Genomic DNA, 20,124 nt, shown 5'->3' on the forward strand with positions numbered 1-20,124 from the left:
AGTTTTATAAAATTACAAAATTTACAAAATCTACAGCATCTGTACTGAATTCCTTTTTCATTTCGTATATTGGTAATTTGTGTTCCTGCTCTTTTTTTATTATGGTAAGATACACATAAAACTTATCTTAACCATTTATAAGTGTACAGTTCAGTGATATTAAATAGCTCACATTGCTGTGCAACGATCGCCAGCATTCATCCCCGTTAATTCTCATCATCCTGTGAAACTGAAACCCTACACCCATTCACATCGTCTCCCTATTTTCCGCTCTCCCAGGCCCTGGCACCCGCCACCCTACTTTCTCTAGGATTTTGACCACCTTCTCCTACCTTTCCGGCTCCAGACACCACCTGCCCCACCCCCATTAGACCACCACATAGCAGTGGCCAATACCGTTATTGTTTTTCTTTAAATCCCAACCTTCCTCTCGGAAGTTTATAAATAAAAAATCACTCTGCTTCCATTTGTCAACTGGAAAGAACGACACAAGGTTCACACTTCACAGTGTGATTGGGAAGGTTAACTGAATTATTACAAGAAAAGCACAAGAAGGCGGGTCCTGCTCCGGAAATCAGCCGCTTCTGTCATTCATAGCGGGTTTCTGACCCCCAGACCAGGATAGCTCCCGCTCCCCGTGGCCTGCGCCGCCACCCCGCCCCCTCCCCGGGCTGCCCCCAGCGCCCGGGGACGCGAGCCCGAGCCCACACGCTTGGAGCGCAGCGCCCGGGCTCGCGCAACGGCCGAAGGCGGGATCCGCGAGGCGCGCCTGCGCTAGGCGCTCGGTCCAGGACCGAGTCTTCGCCGGGATGCCCCCGAGCGCACTGCGCCTGCGCAGTCCAGGGCGTTGGCTCCCCTCTCCGGACAGCGGGGCGTGTACGGCGGCGCATGCGCGCGAAGCCGGTTCCAGGGCGGGGCTTTCTACTCGGGCAGCCTGCGTACATTGCGCCTGCGCGGGCTGAGGGCGGCGGCTCGGGTTCTTGGTGGGTGCTGGCTGCCCCTCCGTGTCGGAGGTGTGGACGCCAACCTCAGCGGAGAAGCGCGGCTGAGGTAGGTTTCCCGTGGGCAGCTCGGGCGGCTGGACCGCGCGTAGGGCAGGACATGCCATGTGAGGGGTCCTCGCCCGAACTGTGCGTCAGCGGGCGGTCCGAGGCCGCCGCCCCCTATCGAGATTTCTCCGCGCCTTCCCGCCTCTGTGCTGACCTCGAGCTTGGGGCCCCGCCCCCGCCAGGGCCACGCCCTCCTTCCGAGCACGCCTACGGCGCCACACCCATCGCCCCGCAGCCCCGCGATCTCCCCAACCACGCCCACAGTGCCCCGCCCTTCCCCTAGCCCCGCCCCAGTGCCACGCCCACATCCCGTCGGCCTTTGGCTTCCGGGCCAATCTCCCACCCTCTCAGAGAGCAGGTCACAGTCCCTTCCCTCACTACCCATTCTGCTTACGCGTCACGCCCTGCCCCTCCCTTCATCCTCTCTTCCCGTGTTTCTCTCCCCACCCCGCTGGCCACCTGCCCTTCAGGATCCTTGGCCCTCTCCCCCAACCCTGCCCCGCCCCTCAACCGAGCTCCGCCCCATCCAGGCCCCGCCCCATTATCCCGCCCCGCCCACCCTGGCCCCATCCGTCAACCCGGCCCCGCCCTCCCACCAGCCCAGCCCCATTCTGGCCCCTATGCAGTGTTTCCAGCGAAAATGCAATGCATGTGTATTAGTATTTATAATTACAAACGTCACCCAAAGAAGTATTGGGTCTTGATTGATAAAGTGAAGCCCTCATTTTAAACAAAGAATTGCTGTATAATTGAAAAAAACACACATCCATCTCAGAGCGTAGTATGGGTTACACTGTCACTGGAAAAATAAGATTGAGAATGAGAAGAGAAGCCTCTGGGAGATGCAGACCTTGGTTCCTGTTAGTGGAAACACTTTAAAGCCCCAGATAGGAAATCCTAATTGGATTTAAAGTAGTCAGGGCCCCAAGGAAGGAATTGACGTCAATTTATTGTTTTAATTCAACCCAGTGATCTAACAGAAACTAACAGTCTTTGGCCAATGAACAGTTAACACCTTGCAGGCTAGTGATGAAAATATATACTGTTTGGAGTTCATAAATTTTAAATGCTTTCAATTGATTTTGTAAGAATTGTGTTTATAAATTTCATTTCTGTTCATTTACATTTATTTCCATTTGGTAGAGGACCTTTTTCGTGGACTTTAGAAGTTATGTGGACTTAATTATTATGCAACATAACAAGCATTTTCTCATTCTCTTTTTAAAATAGAAATGGAGGGGAAAATGAAACATTAAAGCAGCAGCTATGTGCAGATCCCAAAGGAATTATGGCAACACCAGGTGACTGCCCCAGAAGTGAGTTGCAGGTAATTTCGGTTCTGCTGTGTGAGAACTTGTATTTAAAGACCAGGACCATCACAGAGAGTGGAGCTCAGCCCAGCGTGATGGCATTTTCCTTGGACCTTAGAGGGTGGCCACTAACCAGGGGATGCCTAAATAAAGGAAATGCACAGTGTGTAAAGGTCACACATGACATTCTGAAATGGGCACTGTAAATACTTCCAGGAATCTAGGGTTCCATTTTTGGCACTTGAGCTGGTGAAGAAAGCACATTTTTTTTTTCGTTGTTTAAAAACATCCCAGACATAATATGTTAGAGACAGGTTGGACATTAGAAAAGATTTATATATTCATACTGTTTATCTGCCTGGGACACACATATAATTTCATTCAAGTTAACAGTAAAAAAAAAAGTCACCTTAAATTTAAAGGAATGTCAATTATGTAAAATTAAGAACCAGAATACTCTAATAAATAATGTTTTTTACAAAACATTTTCATGTCTGTGATGTCAATTTTAACATTTTTTTCTCTTTACATTCTAATTATTGTTCTAAATTCATTTGGGTTTTTATATATAGAAATTTTATTTATAGTTGGATCATTTCATTAATCTGTTTCTTAAAATTATGAAAATATGATTCTTAAAATATGATTAAAATTAATCATAAAAGTTTTAATTTCATGGATCTCTTAATTTTCTTTTGAGAAATTTAAAAACTACTGGAACATTTACAGAATAACATTGCAGACATCAAGTATCAATACATATTACACAGAAGTGGAAACTTGCTAACATTTTGTTATATTTACTTCAGAATATAAGTATATATATGAATAAAAAAACATAAATAAAGTTTGTTCCCCGACCCCAGTCCCATTCTTCTTCCTCTGTCTCAAGTGCAAACACTACTATGAGTTATGAATTGATATTTGTGCTTCTGCACCATCTTTTATACTTTTATACCTTAAGTAGGCATCTTTGAGCAGCATATGATACTGTTTTTGTGTGCTTTTTAGAATTTACCTAAGTGGTGTCATAGTCTGTGTGTGCTCTGCAGCCTGCCTTTTCCACCTACGTTACTTTTGAGGGATTTGTCTTTAATGTATGGGTACAGCTGATTTAGTCCTGAAGGATGGTCCCTGTAGTGTGTTCCTTATATGAAATGTATCACATTCACAGGCAGGTATGTAGGTCTGTTCAGTCTTACTGTTGTACGTTAGGTATATACCACATTTTATCTCTTTCCCTTTTGTTGGACACTTACATTGCTTCCAGTTTTTCTCTATTTCAAACAGTGCTGCAGTGAACATCCTTCAGTGTGTCTCTTTGTGCACATGTGCTCCAGGGTATTTACCCAATAATGGCATTGTAGGATGGAAGGGATTGCATATTTTCAGTTTTACTAGATAATGAGCAATTGTTCTCCCAGGTGGTTTACCAGTTCACAGGTCTGCCAGGAGCCAAGTGCTTGCTAACACTTGAGAACATCAGGCTTTTTAATTTTGGTCAGTCTGTGGGTTAGAAATGGTATCTTGTGATTTTAGTTTTCCTGGTTATTTATGAGTCATGGTAGTATTTCAATAATATTTGTGTTCATCCTGGTAATAACATTCTTCATCACAGAAGAGATGCCTGATAGTCACAGTTTGCGTTTTATCTTTTTAGGATTTTATCAATTTTATGTTTCAAAGAAACCTTTGTTAATTTTCTCTTTGTCCATCTGTGTTCTATTTCATTGATTTCTGCTTTTATATCCTTTATTCTATTCTATTTGGGTTTAATTTTCTCTTTTCATAGCATCCTGAGATGGAAACTTGGATCACTGATTTTAAACCTTTCTTTTCATATATATTTGTGTGTGTGTGTGTGTATATATATATATATATATATATATATCTTTAAAGCTGTAACTTTTCCTCTATTCACTGCTTTAGCTGCACCTCACACATTTAAATGCATTGTATTTTCATTATTGTTCACTTAAAATACTTTCTAATATATCACAATGGAAATTAGAAATTTTCCGGGCTATTCAGAAGTGTGTTGCTTAATTTCCAAACGTGGTAAATTTTATATTTTTGTTATTTAATTTTGGTTTGATTATGTTTGGTCAGAAAATACAACATTTCAATCTTTGGAAATTTATTCAGGCCTGCTTTATGGTCTCATCGTAAGGGTTATTTGGTGGATGTTCCATGTGCACTTGCAGAGACTAAGTTGTTCTGCAGTTGTTGGGTGTAGTGTTCAATGTCTTCACTGTCAAATGGGTTATTAGTATTGCTCAAATCTATATCCTGTTTGATGTTTTGTCCATTTGTTCTATCAATTACTGAGAGATGAGTTTCAAAAATCTCCACAGTGACTGTGGATTTGTCTTTTTTTTTGTTATTTCCTTTTGGATCTATCTCTTTTTGCTTCATATATTTTGAATCTCTGTTATTTGGTGCATATGTTTAGGTTAGTTTTTGTTTTCTAGATTAGTTGACCCTTTTATTTTTATGAAGTCTCTTTTTACCTATTAATACTTCTTGCCTTGCATCTACTTTGTCTTAGTGTTTGCATGGCACACAGACACATATATACCTATATTTTCAGCCAAACTAACTCCATATATTTAAAGTGTTCCTCTTGTAAAGAGCTTATAGTTATGTCTTTTATTTTCCTGTCGGATAATATTTGCCATTTAATTGGAGTATTCAGTCCATTAACATGTAACATAAGTCTAACATGAGCCTAACATCTTGCTGTTTGTTTTCTGTTTGTCACAATTCTTCCTTTTTACCTTTCTCCATTCTTGCCTTCGTTTAGATTAATAAAACATTCTCTGTAATTCCATGTTATCTCCTCTGTTGACTTTTTAGCTGTACCTTTTTGGGCTGGCCAGAAAGTTTGCTTGCGTTTTTCTGAAGATGTTATGGAAAAACCTGAACAAGCTTCTTGGCCACCCCAATATTATTCTGATGGTTACCCGAGAAATTACGATATGCATCCTTAACCTATTCTAGTCTTTTTTTTTTTGACCACTTCACAAGAATCCTCTAAATTAGTTCCATTTACCAGCCGCTATTTTTGTGCTGTTGTTGTGACATATTTTACTTCTATATATGCTATAAACCCACAATAAATTATTATTGTTTCTCTATACTATCAAAAGTCTTTTTTATAAAGTATAAGTAATAGTGTTTCCCCACATGTTTACCTTATCTGGAGTCTTTACACCTATTCCTCTGGCAAAAATTAAAGACGGTTACTCCATGCACTGCTGCTGAAGTGTGAAGTGCCACATCCTTTATGGAAAGAATCTGACAAATGTTTGAGTGAAAACTGTTTATGTTTCAGCCCTGTCACTCTATCTCATAGAGATAAAATGTCATCATGTCAGGATAAATATGCACAGACGTTGTGGCGGTAGAAGACTGGACATCCAGAGCAAGTCCATCAGTCGAAGATGACTGAAGGCTCAGGCAGAATCCCCGCTGCGGAATGTTATGTAGCCATATGTTATGTATGTACATGTGTACGTACGTAACATATATACGTATGTTATGTAGAGTTCTGCAGGTGGGGAGTTTGCCACAAGTTACTGTGTGAGTGAAAAAGAAAAAATTTTTTAAACTGTCTGGTATCTTTTACAAAGAGCCACGTCAGGGCTTCCCTGGTGGCACAGTGGTTGAGAGTCCGCCTGCCGATGCAGGGGACATGGGTTCGTGCCCCGGTCCGGGAAGATCCCACGTGCCGCGGAGCGGCTGGGCCCGTGAGCCATGGCCGCTGAGCCTGCGTGTCCGGAGCCTGTGCTCCGCAACGGGAGAGGCCACAACAGTGAGAGGCCCGTGTACCGCAAAAAAAAAAAAAGCGATGTCAAAAGAAAAAATAAGTTGTGTGCGCGCACGTGTGACACGAGCACGGGAGGTGTGGGGACCCTCCTCCCTCTCCATGTACACCAGGCAACCATGAGGGTCGGGGGTGTGGGGGGCCGGTGACAGACAGCGCGGGTGGAGCCGCACAGGACGAGGGTGAGCAGAAATGAATCGCGTTACTGTGATAGGAAAATGTGCAAAGGATACAAACAGGTGATTATTAAAATAAAAAAGACGACCAGTGTATAGGTAAAATCATGTTTGATCACTAATAATCAAAGGAAGGCAAATGGAGGTAACCAAGAGGTAATTTCTTGCCTTCAGACTGGCAGAGGCTGCAGTGATGAACATCCTCTATTGATCAGGCGCGGGGAACTCACGAGGCTATGTCCTCGCGTGCAGGAGCTCGAGCGGCCGCGCCATGGAAGGCATCAGGTGGTGGTGTCAAAGACGTAAAAGACCTTGACCCTCAGTGTCATATTCAGGAATTTGTCCTAAGAAAACTATCAGGGACAGACCGATTCATATTAAAGTTCACCTTAACATACTTTATACTAGTCAAAACTGAAAACAGTTTAAATGTTTATAGGAGATTTGATAAATAAGTTACAATAATTCATGGAATGGAATACTATGAGATACTGAAAATGTGCTTAGAAGTGTATTTAATGATGGGGAAAAATGTTCAGAATTTAATAAGTGCAAAATATGTCATGAGGCAGAATTTTATGATCCCGGTAAACACCATATAAGGAGGTATTGCGTGTGCACGTGAAGAAAGCCTGCAGCGCTGTAATGGTTGCATGTTACCGTCATTGATCTCTGACCAATGAGCAAAGCTCACACTTAGTTTTAATTTTCCTCTTTGTGCTCTTGTTCTTCCACACATTTTCTAAAATGAACATGAATGATGGTTACGTTTAGGAAAATCTGTTTAAACGTATGTCCGGGCGGGGTTGCTGCAGTGAACTGGATCGCGAGCTGGGGCCCTGCCGCCTCTGGGGTGGCCTCCAGGGAGACCCGTTTGGACACAAAGGGAGGCGGGCCGCGTGCAGCGGAGACCCGAGACCCAGGGCGCGCTCTCCAGTCCTGAGCAGCAGTGCGCCCCGAGGGCTGCGCCCTGCCCCCTGTCGGCCCTCAGCACGGCCGCCCAGCTCTGCCCTCGGGTCTGACACCCAGACAGGGCTGCTTTCTCCTGGGCCGGTCACCACCTTCAGAGCGTTGCTGCTGATGGGGTCAGTCACTAAGTGGTCACTCACGGTGCCTCCTGTTCTTTCTCTGACGTTCACTTAAGGATGCGAGTCATTTTGTACTAGAGACTAAAGTCAAGGTGGAGGAAGGGTGAGATCCTTTCATTCTGCTGGTGGAGACGACCCCAAGTGTTTGTAGGATGAAAACGTGGTCACGTGAATCTTGATTTGAAACCATCCTAATAACCTGGAGCCAAGAGAGACAGACAGAGACAGAGAGGCAGAGGTGGAGAGAGACAGAAACAGAGATGGAGACAGAGATGGAGAGGGACAGAGATGGAGATGGAGACGGAGACAGAGAGAGGCAGAGACAGACAGAGACAGAGACGGAGAGGGACAGAGGCGGAGAAAGAGGCAGAAACAGAGGCAGAGACAGAGATACAGAGAGGCAGAGACAGACAGAGACGGAGACAGAGATGGAGAGGGACAGAGACAGAGACGGAGATGGAGATGGAGACAGAGAGTCAGAGACAGCAGAGACAGACAGACGGAGAGGGACAGAGACAAACAGACGGAGACAGAGACAGATGGAGAGGACAGAGGTGGAGAGAGAGACAGAAACAGAGATGGAGACAGACGGGGAGGCAGAGACAGGTGGAGAGACAGGCAGAGAGAAGGGAGGAGAGGAAGGGCAGCCCCACAGTCACCTCCCTTTCTCCCTTGCTTTGAACAGGAGGGAGAGGACCCCGCCGTGCAGGGCGAGGAGGGGAACCTCCAGGGTACTGTGCACCCCGAGGAGTTCGTGGCCATCGCAGACTATTCTGCCACCGATGAGACGCAGGTAGCCATGTGGGTTATGCTTTGTGGGTTCAGCATGTTCAGGGACAGGATTAGATGTAAAACTTGCAGAAGTCATAGCAGATTTAAATAAAGAAGTGTTCAGATACTTCACTGCCACAGGAGACCTGTGGGTGACCCTCCCAGCCTAACAAGTTCGGGTCCCAAGCCTGTTGTGAAGGATTCCCGGGTGAGGAACGGGGGGTGGAGGTACCTGCTTCAGTTTCTGCTTTGAAACCCTTACTTAGAACCTATTCCAATTAATGAAAAATTGGGTGTAAATAAAAATATCTACTTGAATGAGCATTGTTTACTTTGTAATAGGAATTTCTTAGCATAAGCCTCCAGTAAGCGGATCAGCTACCACCTAGCTGAGTTACGGTGAAGAGGCTGTTAGAAATTTTGTTCTAAGAAATTTACACTGTTTGAAAATGTTTAATCTTTTTTTAAAAAAAAATATCAATTAAGGTGTGCTTTTGTTTCGTGTAGATATTCCACAAAAATCTTAAAATCCTGGTATCATTTTCATATCTTGTCAGTTGATGCATTTACCCATTGACTCCTTTTCGAAATTGCTGTGATTTGGGCCCCAGTGATGGGGGATTTATCACGGAAATACGAACTGCAGGTTTTTCTTTAATTTTCATTTCTCTGTATGTTTTTATAGCTCAGCTTTTCGAGAGGAGAAAAAATTCTCATCCTGAGACAAACCACCGCCGACTGGTGGTGGGGTGAGCGTGCCGGCTGCTGCGGGTACATCCCTGCGAACCACCTGGGGAAGCACCTGGAGGACTGGGGCCCCGAGGACTCGTGGCAGGACGAGGAGTACTTCGGCAGCTACGGGACCCTGGTACTGCCTCCCTTGCCCGCCCAGCCAGCTGGCGCTAGCTTCTCGCTAGTTTTAGGTTCTAAGTTTAAAAATAATTTCTGGGCTTCTACGCATCATTCAGAGCAGGGCCCACAGATGTTTTCTTCACCTTAGCTGCACAGCCCTGCCATCCACATGCTGAGGCAGCTGTACAAAATTTCAAGTGAGCAGGGCTGCGTTCCAATAAAACTTTATCCATAGACACTGAAATTTGACTTCCATATGATTTTCATGTGTCATATTCTTCTTTTGATTTTTAAAAACCGTTTAAAAATGTAAAAGCCATTCTTAGCTTGTAGGCCATATAAAAGCAGGTGGAGGGCTGGACTGGCCCACGGGCTGTAATGTGCAGACCACTGGTTTAGAGATATTGTTTGAGCAGTGGAGTTATGAACCTTTCTCAGTATTTAAAAAAAAAAGTAATAACTTTTACATTAAAAATGAAATACAAAAAATTATATAAATCAACAGTAATACCTATAAATAACTAGCTTATTAGTTTGTTTTTTTCCAATGTGAATAAAAACCCAAAGTCCTGTGGTCCAGACAACCCTGTTTATATTTTAAACTAAATAAAACTAAATGCATGATGAACGTTGCAAATACAATGTTGAGTGAAAGAAGGAAGACATCAAAGAATACCTTATGTTTGATTCAGTTATATAAGTTCTAAGGCAGTGTTAAAAGGTGCTGCCTATGAATGTACATATAAGTTGTGGAGCTCTCGAGATCAGGGACCTGATTCCCCTGAGAATCTGGATGGTGCTTACTGGTAAGGGGGTGTTCTATGTTTGGCAAGGCCGGGTGAGATGCTCAGGGGTACTGGCAGGGTTCTGGTGTGGGTACAAGAGTGTTTGGAATGTGACTGTGTTAAGTAAACTCTAAAGTACTTTTTAGTGTACTTTTTCGTAGGTGTGTCGTATTTGACAATTAAAAATGTTAAAGGAAATGAAAAACCCCTGATGTGTGTACACATTCAGAGGTTTCCGTCTACTAAGACGTGGTGGTAATCTGAGGTCTGCCTCCTCACTCTGCTCCTTGAGATCTCTTTCAGCAACCGCGCTTATGCTGCTTCCAAATCCAAGCTGCATCTGTTTTATTCTTTTAAATTTATAGAAGAGGGATAGTTTCACACACAGCTTTTCACCTTGCTCTTCTCACGCAGCGGTACTGTTTTGAAGGTCTGTTCTTTACAACAGCTGCGGAGTATTGTGTTGATTTGAAAAGGATCATATTTAGTTTTCATCACAGCAAGCAATGCTGTAATGGATGTCCTCCTACATCAATCCTGCTAAACCTTTGCTGGAATTTCCACTGGGTGAATTTGAAGGGTGTATGTATGTGTTTTTTACTTGGGTGGATCTTGCCAAGTTGACCGCCAGAAAGATATCAACAGCATAGAAGGTGTATTTCACCACCACAAGTCTTCAGAGTGAAAAAAGACTTCCAGTCTTAAAGGTGAAATATGTATCTCGGTTTTGATTTCCATTTTTTAAAGTGAGATTGATCTTCTTTCATATCTTATTGGCCTTTTGTATTTCTTATTTTTTGATAAACTTTCATATAATTTGCCCATTTTTTGTTTGATTTCTGTCAATTTATATGTTAAATAGGCAGTTTAGCTTGTATTTATATCTATCACACTGACCATTTGCTGCTGTTTTTCCCCCATGGAACTTTTTATCTTTATATGGTCTAATTTGTCCTTCTTTTCCTTGTAGCTTCTGCGTTTGTGTCCTATTTTCAAGGCCTTCACTCCGAGATTATAAATATCCATGCTTTCTTTTAGAACTTTTGTGATTGCATTTTTTTAACAATGAAATATTTAAATCAATCCGGAATTTACTTGTAAAGAATAAGGTAAAATTCGACTTAATTTCCCCACAAATATACAACTGTTCCAGCTTTTGGTTAATCTTCCTTTTCTGCATAATGTGAAACGCTCATTTATCATATGTCAAATTGTTAGGGTCTGTTTTGGGAATCTCTGTTCTGTGTCATTTATCTGGTTATTTCTTCTGCAGGTCCAGATGCTTTTCAATGATTGGAAGAGCTAGGCCTCTAGCAGTTCTCCTAATTTTTAGCATTTTCATGGCCTCGTCTGTTTATTTTTTTGAAACTGTTGCCAGCAAATTTTGGCTCCCTGTGCACCGATGCCGAATAGAAATACAGAGACAGAGATTTGGAGGATAAGAAATAGAGAGGCTTTGTATTTTCTTTGCCAGGCAAAGGGAAGACCCAGCAGGCTAGCGCCTCAAGAACTGTGCCCCCCTGTTCTGGGGAATTACAGGGGGTCTGGTAGGTGGAACTCACAGTCCAGGATAAGTGATAGGATCAAAGTGGTGAAGGTCTTGCATTCTTCTTCTTCTTGCAGTATTTTAAAACAGTCACTGCTGGCGTCAGGCAGCCTGGTAATTGGGTCCATTCATCTCTGGGTTATCGGCCTGCGACCTTCTTTCTGAAATGTAAACAGCTACAAGGGGTGATTTGCTACAAGTGAATGCATCGAGTAAATGCCAGGTGCAGGGTACGATTCATGTGGAATCAGAGTAATTAACTTTGTTTAGCTTTGTGAAGAACAAGTCTAGCTACCAGTGTTTGTTAGCAGTAACAGCTAAAGAATAACCAAGATGCCTTAACTCTTTCAGGCCTGTTTATGCTGTTTCCCCAGCCTGTTCATTGTTGCTTATTGTTCTTGTTTATCAGAAAAGTCTCATTTCTATTTTTGCTGCAACGAAACTAGTTTTATTATCGTTTTGTTGTGCTCCTAACTCCACGCCATCCAGTTGTCTGGCATTCTAATGTGTTACGTGGAAAACGTGCATTAATTTACGGAGAAGTGACATCTCTGTGATGACTTTTCTCATTTCTTAAGCCTTGTGTGATGTGTCGGAGTTTTAAGGTTTTGATAATACAGGGTTGTGTACCTTTCTAGGTAAATCTGTTCCTAGATATTTTTGTGTATTATTGTAAATGGCTGGGTGAAGTGTTCTATCAGTTGGATTAAGTTGGCTGAAAGTGTTGTTCACGTCTCTGTCTTTTCTGATTTTCTGCTTCTGTCAGTTGCTGAGAGAAGGGTGTCGAAGGCTCTGACTACAACTGGGAATTCGTCTGTTTCTTGTTGCAGTTTTACTGGCTTTTGCTTTGTGTACTTCAAAGCTCTGTTATTAGGTACAAGAATATTTAGAATTATTATGTCCTCTTGCTGAAGTGATCCCTGTCTTGTGACGACCTGATGCTCTTCGCTCTGAAGTGTATCGTGTCTGAGGCGAATGCAGCCATGCCGGCCTCCTCCCCTGGGGCCTCCGCATCCTGCTTCTGACTCCGCATCAGGTGGCCCCGCAAGGCAGGACAGCTGGGTGTCAACTCCGTCCACCCCGTTGGCCTCCCTTTGTCCGTCTCCGAGGAGCCATGGGGCCCGCAAGGCCCGTGCAGGCCTCCTGTTGGTGCTGACCTGGTTTGGGGGGCCGGGCCCCCTGTCCCCCTGTGCGTGGTGCCGCTTGAGCTGGGTCTCCATGGCGTGGGGCGTGGGGACGGGTGCTGGGGGTGCCGCCTCGCTTGCAGCCGGGGCTCCAGCAGCCTCTGTGGCCCCAGACTGTCTGGAGGAGCCTTGCTCTGCCTCCCTGGGGACCGGCCGATTCCCGTGGAGTGTGTCCTCAGGTTGGAAGTCCCGCCCGCAGTGCAGCTGGGGACCTGCGCTCAGGCCCGAGCGCCGGCGGGGTCGCTCCTCCCTCCAGTGCTGAGGCTCCTGCTGTCTCCAGGCAGCGAGGGGGGTCACGTGAAGGGCCTTGCAGGGCCCCGCTCGGAGAGGACGCGGCGGGGGCGTGCGCCTCCCGCAGCCTCCCCCAGTCTTGCCCGTTCGCTCTGGTCGGATCGTGGCCACGTTGCGTCTGGACGGCAACGTGGCCGTTCCTCCGCCGCCGTCTCCGTGGTCCACACCTGCCCCTCTACTCGCCTGGCTGTTGGGGCGGTGTGGCGCGCTGAGCGGGGAGGGTTCCGGAAGCTTCCCTGTCATTCCTTCACTGTCTACTCTGACTTGTGTCTGCTGCATATTTTGGACTTTTATTTTTTAAACGCTGTCACCGTAGTTTAGGTGTGGGGTGGTGGGGCCGAGCGGGTAGGTCAGGCTCTAACCCTCAGCCTTAAGCCAGAGCTCCAGCTGCAGGCAGTGACCCTCCCTTCATGTGTATTTCCCCTAGAAACTTCACTTGGAGATGTTGGCAGACCAGCCACGAACGACTAAGTACCACAACGTTATCCTGCAGAATAAAGAATCCCTGAAAGATAAAGTGATTCTGGATGTCGGCTGTGGAACTGGGATCATCAGCCTCTTCTGTGCACATTATGCTCAGCCTAGAGCAGTGAGTAGGAGGCAGCAGCTCTTTCACAACTTCGAAGCCGGGTCTTGGTGAAGCGCCCGCCTCGTAGATGAAACCGGCGGCGCGTTCTTGTAGGCTGAGCCTGCCAGAGGCTGCGACGTGGGTTTCATGAGTCGCAGACAGCACAGAGTGAATAGGACAGAATAGAAAATATCCCAGTGAGTTGCAGCTGGTGGGCTGTGTTTGTGAAACTTATTTCAGTCACGCAAGGAGACACGTGCGTCCACGTGTCTGGGCTGGGCTGCTTGTGTAGACCACCGTCCCGTGTCCTCCCCCGCCGAAAGTGACCCTTGGCAGGGACAGGGTGGACCACTCCCTGGGACTCCTGCTGGGCTCCTGTCCTCCTCCTGTTAAAGTCCGTCCGGGCCAAGGAGAGGTGCCGCCTCTCGACGGCCCCAGCACAGGTGGATGAGGTTCCTAGCTCACAGGTGCAACCGCAGGGCAGTGACCGTCTGAGTCCAGACCCTGCCAGGACCAGGAGGTAGTGTTCAGGACCTCCTGAGAATCTGGGTTTGTAATTAGCCGCTGCTACCCTAAAAGTCTGACTGTTCACTTGAGTGCCAAGAATCTCCTGTGTGGGTTACCGAGTGTGTCGCTGCGTGTGTTGGAACCTGGGGCTCTGGGGTGGGCGGCCCACGTGGGTGCAGAGGCTTCTGTCCACCTGCAGCCCTGTGTCTGCATCTAGGCAGAAAGTGGAGTTACGAGTAGAGGCAGGTCCTCCCAGGGCTCCGTCAGGTGGAGGCGGCACAGCGTGGCCGTGCGCCGTCCGGCACGCTGCCTGCCTTCTGTTGCTGGCTCTGACTCAGCCGAGGAGACTCAGGCTTGGGGGAGTGGACAGCGGGCCGCCGTCTGGGGCTGGGGCGCGCACGGATGGTGCTTCTGTCACGTGCAGGTGTACGCGGTGGAGGCCAGTGAGATGGCCCAGCACACAGGGCAGCTGGTCATGCAGAACGGCTTCGCTGACATCATCACCGTGTTCCAGCAGAAGGTGGAGGACGTGCTGCTGCCGGAGAAGGTGGACGTGCTGGTGTCCGAGTGGATGGGGACCTGCCTGCTGGTAAGGGGCAGCGGGCACTGCTGGGGCGGCTGCTCTGGGCTCTGGAATCTTCATAAATCATGATTCATTTTGACCTTTTTCCTAAGGTGATGTGTAGTTGATTTCTTGAGTGAACATTGGCTCAATGTCTTGAATATTTAACTGATTAAAAAAATGCCTTTATGAGAAATCTAAATCAAAGTTGATGTGACTTTCTCGTGAGTGATTTACATAAACTCTGTTCTCTTTGGGAACCTGCGAATAGCCAGTGCTTGATGTGTGGCTTTTTAATGCCAGCAGAATCTTTGTCTGCAGCGCCTGATTTGCATCCGTGACCAGCTCGAGGCCCAGGCTCTCCCACATTCTCTCCCCAGTCTCACGTGGGTCGGGGTGGAGAGTTTTCTGGTTCTGCCCACCCACCCTGCTTACGAACTCTCTGTGCTCCGAGGGTAAGTGAGAGGTGGGTGGAAGCCGGACCTGCGGGTCTCCTCAGACCCTCAGCCCACCCCCCTTTCTGGCTCAGCAGTCTGAAGTTTAGTCTCTGTCAAAACCCAGAAAAATGACATCTGGGGGAAGGGGAGGAGAGCACCACCAGGGTTTCCAGCAAGAAATCCATTCAAATAGTAAGTGAGTAACTTGTATGAATAACAAGAATGCCGGCCCTAACTGCTTACAGATCGCGAAGATGAGGAAAATGATAGTAAATGACATTGGGCCTTTAGCCTCGTTGAAATTGTGTTGTCTGGAGATAGAGTGTAAGTAGACCCAACATCCATGATAGAATTTTGTTGTTAATAACAGCTGTGGATTCCCAAGATGATGCACGGGAAAAAGGGACTTGCTACACCTTTAATCCATGAAGTGGGCATTAGCCTTTGCCCCCAGAACGCTAGCGTTCTTTCGGTAAATGTTATTGAGCACCTTGGGGTGGTGGGGACACAGAGAGCCCGGCTGCGGTGATGTGTCCTTTGGCGCAGTGCGGGTCAGGCAAGCCTGGCTGCCTAGGGTCCCGCTCTGCCCCTGGGAGGGGTTATGTGGAGACAGAGAGGAGGGGTGGGGGGCGGGGAGGGGGAAGAGGGAGGAGGGGAGGGGTGCGGGGGGTGGAGAGGGGGCGGGGCGCAGAAACCTGGGATTCGGTGTCCTTGCCCCTATGTGCCTGAAGCCCAGTGGTGTGGGCCGGGGTAGGGACTGCATGTGTCCAGCGGGGGAGGCTGGACTCGGGCTCTCTGCCTCCCCGGACGTGCGTGTGTCAGGTAGCCAGCCAGCGGCATCCAGGACTTGGAAGGAGTGGGGTAGGGGTCATGATGCGGAGGCCCCAGGACTGCAGGGCACAGTGAGGCCTGCGGAGCAGAGGGGGGACGGTGCAGGGACCCCTGGGGCGTGCGGGGGAGGGGCCTTGGAGGCGCAGCAGAGGCCACTGGGGATGCACCGGCCGAGGGGGCGGCTGAGGAAAGGGCTGGAGCGGGGCGGAGGGGTGGGCCAGCGGGGTTGGGGAGGCCTGTTCACCGGCAGATGCCGGGTCCGCGGAGGGGGCGTGGCCAGGCCGGTAGGGGGTGTGGTCACGGGGGGCAGCCCGAGCGGAGCACGTGCAACGAAGGGGTGGAGAAAGCCCGCGGCAGTCTTGTCCCCGCCTGTCCATTGCAGAACGTGTGGTCAGAGGGGCAGTGAGGACTGTGGCGACAGGACAGTGAGGACAGCCTGGGGTACCGAGTGGCTCAGGGCGAAGTGCCTGACCACGTGGAACTGGAGGGCCTGGTGGTTTTGTGCAGACCAGGAGGGGCCGTGTGGCGGTGGTGGCCGTTGTGGGCCAAGTGGCAGACGTGGAGACGGGGCTGTGAGTCCGGCAGTATCACAAATCCATCAGTTGGACCATACCGTGTCCCACACAGAACCCTCCGTCCCCTGTGGCTGCCCCCCTTCTGTGCTTTTTTGCCTCCCTGGTATCTCCCCTCTTGTCCACTGCCTGTTCTCAGACCTCAGGTCCCCAGTCTCCCTCCCATCTTCCTACTCTGCTGCTGACATGTAGAAAGTTGGGGAAAAAACCCAAATATACGTGTATTTAGTTTATAATAATAAGAGGTTTCTAATCAGTGAGGTACAGCTATATAATCATTCAAAGATGGGGCCGAAGCAATTGATTATTTTGGAGAAAATGATTAGATTCCTCCTCATACCATATGCTGAAATAAATTCCAGATGGGTTATAGAGTTAAGCTTTTTTTTTAAGGAAGGAAACCTGAAACAATCACCAGAAATACATCTGATGTTGGAATGGGAAGATCTTTCTAAGAACAAAGCACATAGAGAAACTATAAAATATTTGATTAATTTTATGAGACCAGCATTACACTAATACCAAAACCAAAGTTAGTACAAAAAATGAAAACTACAGACCAGTAGCACTCAGGAACATTGATGTAAAAATCCTTGAAAATCATAGCAAATTGAATTGAGCAATACATAAGATGAATACCACACTGCAACAGAGGAGAGATTATCTTCAGAATTCAAGGCTGGTTCAGTATATTAAAGTCATTCAATGTAATTGACTATTAATAATCTAAAGAAGAAAAATCACATGACTACCAATTAATGCACAAAAATTTGACAAAATTCAAAATACTTGCACAATTTCTGTTATGATTTCTTTTTTGACCCCTTGTTATTTAGAAGTGTGTTTACTCTCCAAGTATTTTGAATTTTACAATTATCTTTCTGTTACTGATTTCTAGGTTACTTCCACTGTGGTCTGAGAGAAGACACTGTATGATTTCTATTCTTTTAAATTTGTTAAGGTTTGTTCTTGTCCCGGAATGTGGTCTCCCTTGGCGAATGTTCCGTGTGAGCTTGAAAAGAATGTGTATCCTGCTGTTGTTGGATGAAGTAGTCTATAAATGTCAATTATATCCTGATGATTGATGGTGCTGGTCAGTTCAACTATGTCCTTACTGGTTCTCTGCCTGCTGGCTCTGTCCGTTTCTGGGAAAGGGTTGTCAAAGTCTCCAACTATGACAGTGGATTGATCTGTTGGTCTTTGCAGTTCTATCACTTTTCTGCTCATGCAGTTTGATGCTCTGTTGTTAGGTGCGTACACATTAAAGATTGCTATGTCTTCTTGGAGAGCTGTCCCTTTATCATTGTGTAATGCCCCTCACTATCCCTGATCACTTTCCTTACTTTGAAGTCTGCTCTGTCTGAAATTAACATAGCTACTTCTGCTTTCTTTTGATTAGTGTTTACATGGTAAATCTTTCTCCATCCATTTACTTCTTTGTTTGTTTCTTTTGAGCTGCGCCGCACAGTATGTGGGATTTTAGTTCCCTAACCAGGGATGGAACCTGTGCCCCCTGCAGTGGAAGTGCAGAGTCCTAACCACTGGACCACGTCCCCCATCCATTTACTTTTAATCTATAACTGTATATTTAAAGTGGGTTCTTATAGACCACGTATAATTGTTTCTTGTTGTTTGATCCACTGTGACAGTCTCTCTTTTAATTGGTGTATTTAGACCATTGGCATTCAAAGTGATTATTGATATAGTTGGATTGATATCTACAGTATTTATTACCATTTTCTATTTGTTGCCCTTGTTCTTTTCTTCTTCTCTTTTTCTGCTTTTTTGTTTCTGTGTGTGTGTGTGTGTGTGTGTTTTAAGCAGCTAAAGGTAGGGAGTTTAATCAGCATGAATTAAGGGTGAATTAATTCAGTGCTCACACATATGTTGGTTTAGAGCCTGACATGAACATGCTTTGATAAAAGTAAACTTAAGATACATATTTTCACAGGGTATATGTCCAGTAGTGGGATGGCTGGGTCGTATGGTAGTTCTATGTTTAGTTTTTTAAGGAACCTCCATACTGTTCTCCATAGTGACTGTATCAATTTACATTCCCACTAACAGTGCAAGAGGGTTCCCTGTTCACTGCAGCACTATTTACAATAGCCAGGACATGGAAGTGACCTACATGTCCATCGACAGATGAATGGATAAAGACGATGTGGTACATATATAGAATAGAATATTATTCAGCCATAGAAAGGAACCAAATTGGGTCATTTATAGATATGTGGATGGACCTAGAGACTGTCATACAGAGTGAAGTAAGTCAGAAAGAGAAAAATAAACATCATATATTAATGCATATATGTGGAATCTAAAAAAATGGTACAGATGAACTTATTTGCAAAGCAGAAATAGAGACACAGACATAGAAAACAAACATATGGAGACCAAGGGGGGAAGTGGGGGGTGGGATGAATTGGGAGATTGGGACTGACATATATATACTACTATGTATAAAATAGATAACTAATGAGAACCTGCTGTATAGCACAGGGAACTCTGCTCGGTGCTCTGTGGTGAGCTAAATGGGAAAGAAATCCCAAAAGGAGAGGATATGTGTGTACATATGGCTGGTTCACTTTGCAGAAACCATCACAACGTGGTGAAGCAACTATACCCCAATTAAAAAATATATATGTTTTCATAAATTGATGGGATATTCACTTACTGGCCCATTTCCAAGTTTTAAAAATTCTCAGTTTTTAAATTACTCTCTCCTGAAGCTCACTTCTTTTATCTATTTTCACTTTTATTAAGGTATAACTGACAAAATTGTAAGGTATTTAAGTGTACAGAATGACGATTTGATATCTGTATACATTGTCAATGAATTGCCCCCATTGAGCTAATTAATACATCTGTCACCTCACATATTTACCTTTATTTTTAAAGTGAGAATACTTAAGTTCTACTCTCTTAGCAAATTTCAGTTACATAGCACAGTGTTATCAACTGTGGTCACTATGGTATACAGCAGATCCTCAGACCTTGTTCACCTTGTTACTGAAAGCTTGTGCCCGATTACCAGACTCTCCCTATTTCCTTCACCCCCACAGCCCCTGGCAACCACTTTCCTACTGTTTCTCTGAGTTCAGATTTTTTTAGATTCCACATATGAGTGATACCATGAAGTATTTGTCCAGCTTCTTTCACTTAGCAGAATGCCTTCCAGGTTCATCCATGTTGTTGCAAATGGCAAGATTTCTTTCTTTTTCATGGCTGAATAATACTCCATTGTGTGTGTGAATATATAAAATCACATTTTCCTCATCTATTCCTCTGTCAATGGATAGGTTCTTTCCATATCTTGGTTATTGTGATAATGCTGCAGTGAACATGGGAGTATAGGTATCTCTTTGAGACAATGGTTTCATTTCCTTTGGATATAAACCCAGATGTGGAATTGCTGGATCATATGGTAGTTCTATCTTTAATTTTTTGAGGAGCTCCACTGTGTCTGTCCCACTAACTGTGTACAGAGTTTCCCTTTTCTCCACATCCTCGCCAGCTTTTGTTACTGCTTATCTTTTTGATAATACATATCCTAACAGGTGTGAGGTGATATCTCATTGTGGTTTTGATTTGCATTTCCCTGATGATTAGTGATATTGAGCACTTTTTCATGTACTTATTGGCCATTTATATGTCTTCTTTGGAAAAATATCTATTCAGGGTCTTTGCCCAGTTTAAATTGGGTTGTTTTTGTTATTATTTTTGCTATTGAGTTGTATGAGTTCTTTATATATTTTGCATATTAATC

General features: G+C 45.5%; 1 protein-coding gene across 1 annotated transcript in view; it reads left to right on the forward strand.

Moving 5' to 3' along the window:
* The first annotated feature begins 938 nt into the window (after nucleotides 1–938).
* The window catches only part of PRMT2 (protein arginine methyltransferase 2), a 38,442-nt gene continuing 19,256 nt past the window's right edge, over nucleotides 939–20,124 (forward strand). The window contains exons 1-6 of the mRNA XM_082654371.1: nucleotides 939–1,050; nucleotides 2,280–2,376; nucleotides 8,135–8,242; nucleotides 8,906–9,088; nucleotides 13,306–13,467; nucleotides 14,378–14,542. Coding sequence (XP_082510497.1) covers nucleotides 2,338–2,376; nucleotides 8,135–8,242; nucleotides 8,906–9,088; nucleotides 13,306–13,467; nucleotides 14,378–14,542 — 657 coding nt within the window. The 5' untranslated portion in view covers nucleotides 939–1,050; nucleotides 2,280–2,337. The remainder of the gene's footprint in view (nucleotides 1,051–2,279; nucleotides 2,377–8,134; nucleotides 8,243–8,905; nucleotides 9,089–13,305; nucleotides 13,468–14,377; nucleotides 14,543–20,124) is intronic.

This window comes from Grampus griseus (genome assembly GCF_964374135.1).
Source record: "Grampus griseus genome assembly, chromosome: 5".
In the NCBI taxonomy this organism is placed as follows: domain Eukaryota; kingdom Metazoa; phylum Chordata; class Mammalia; order Artiodactyla; family Delphinidae; genus Grampus; species Grampus griseus.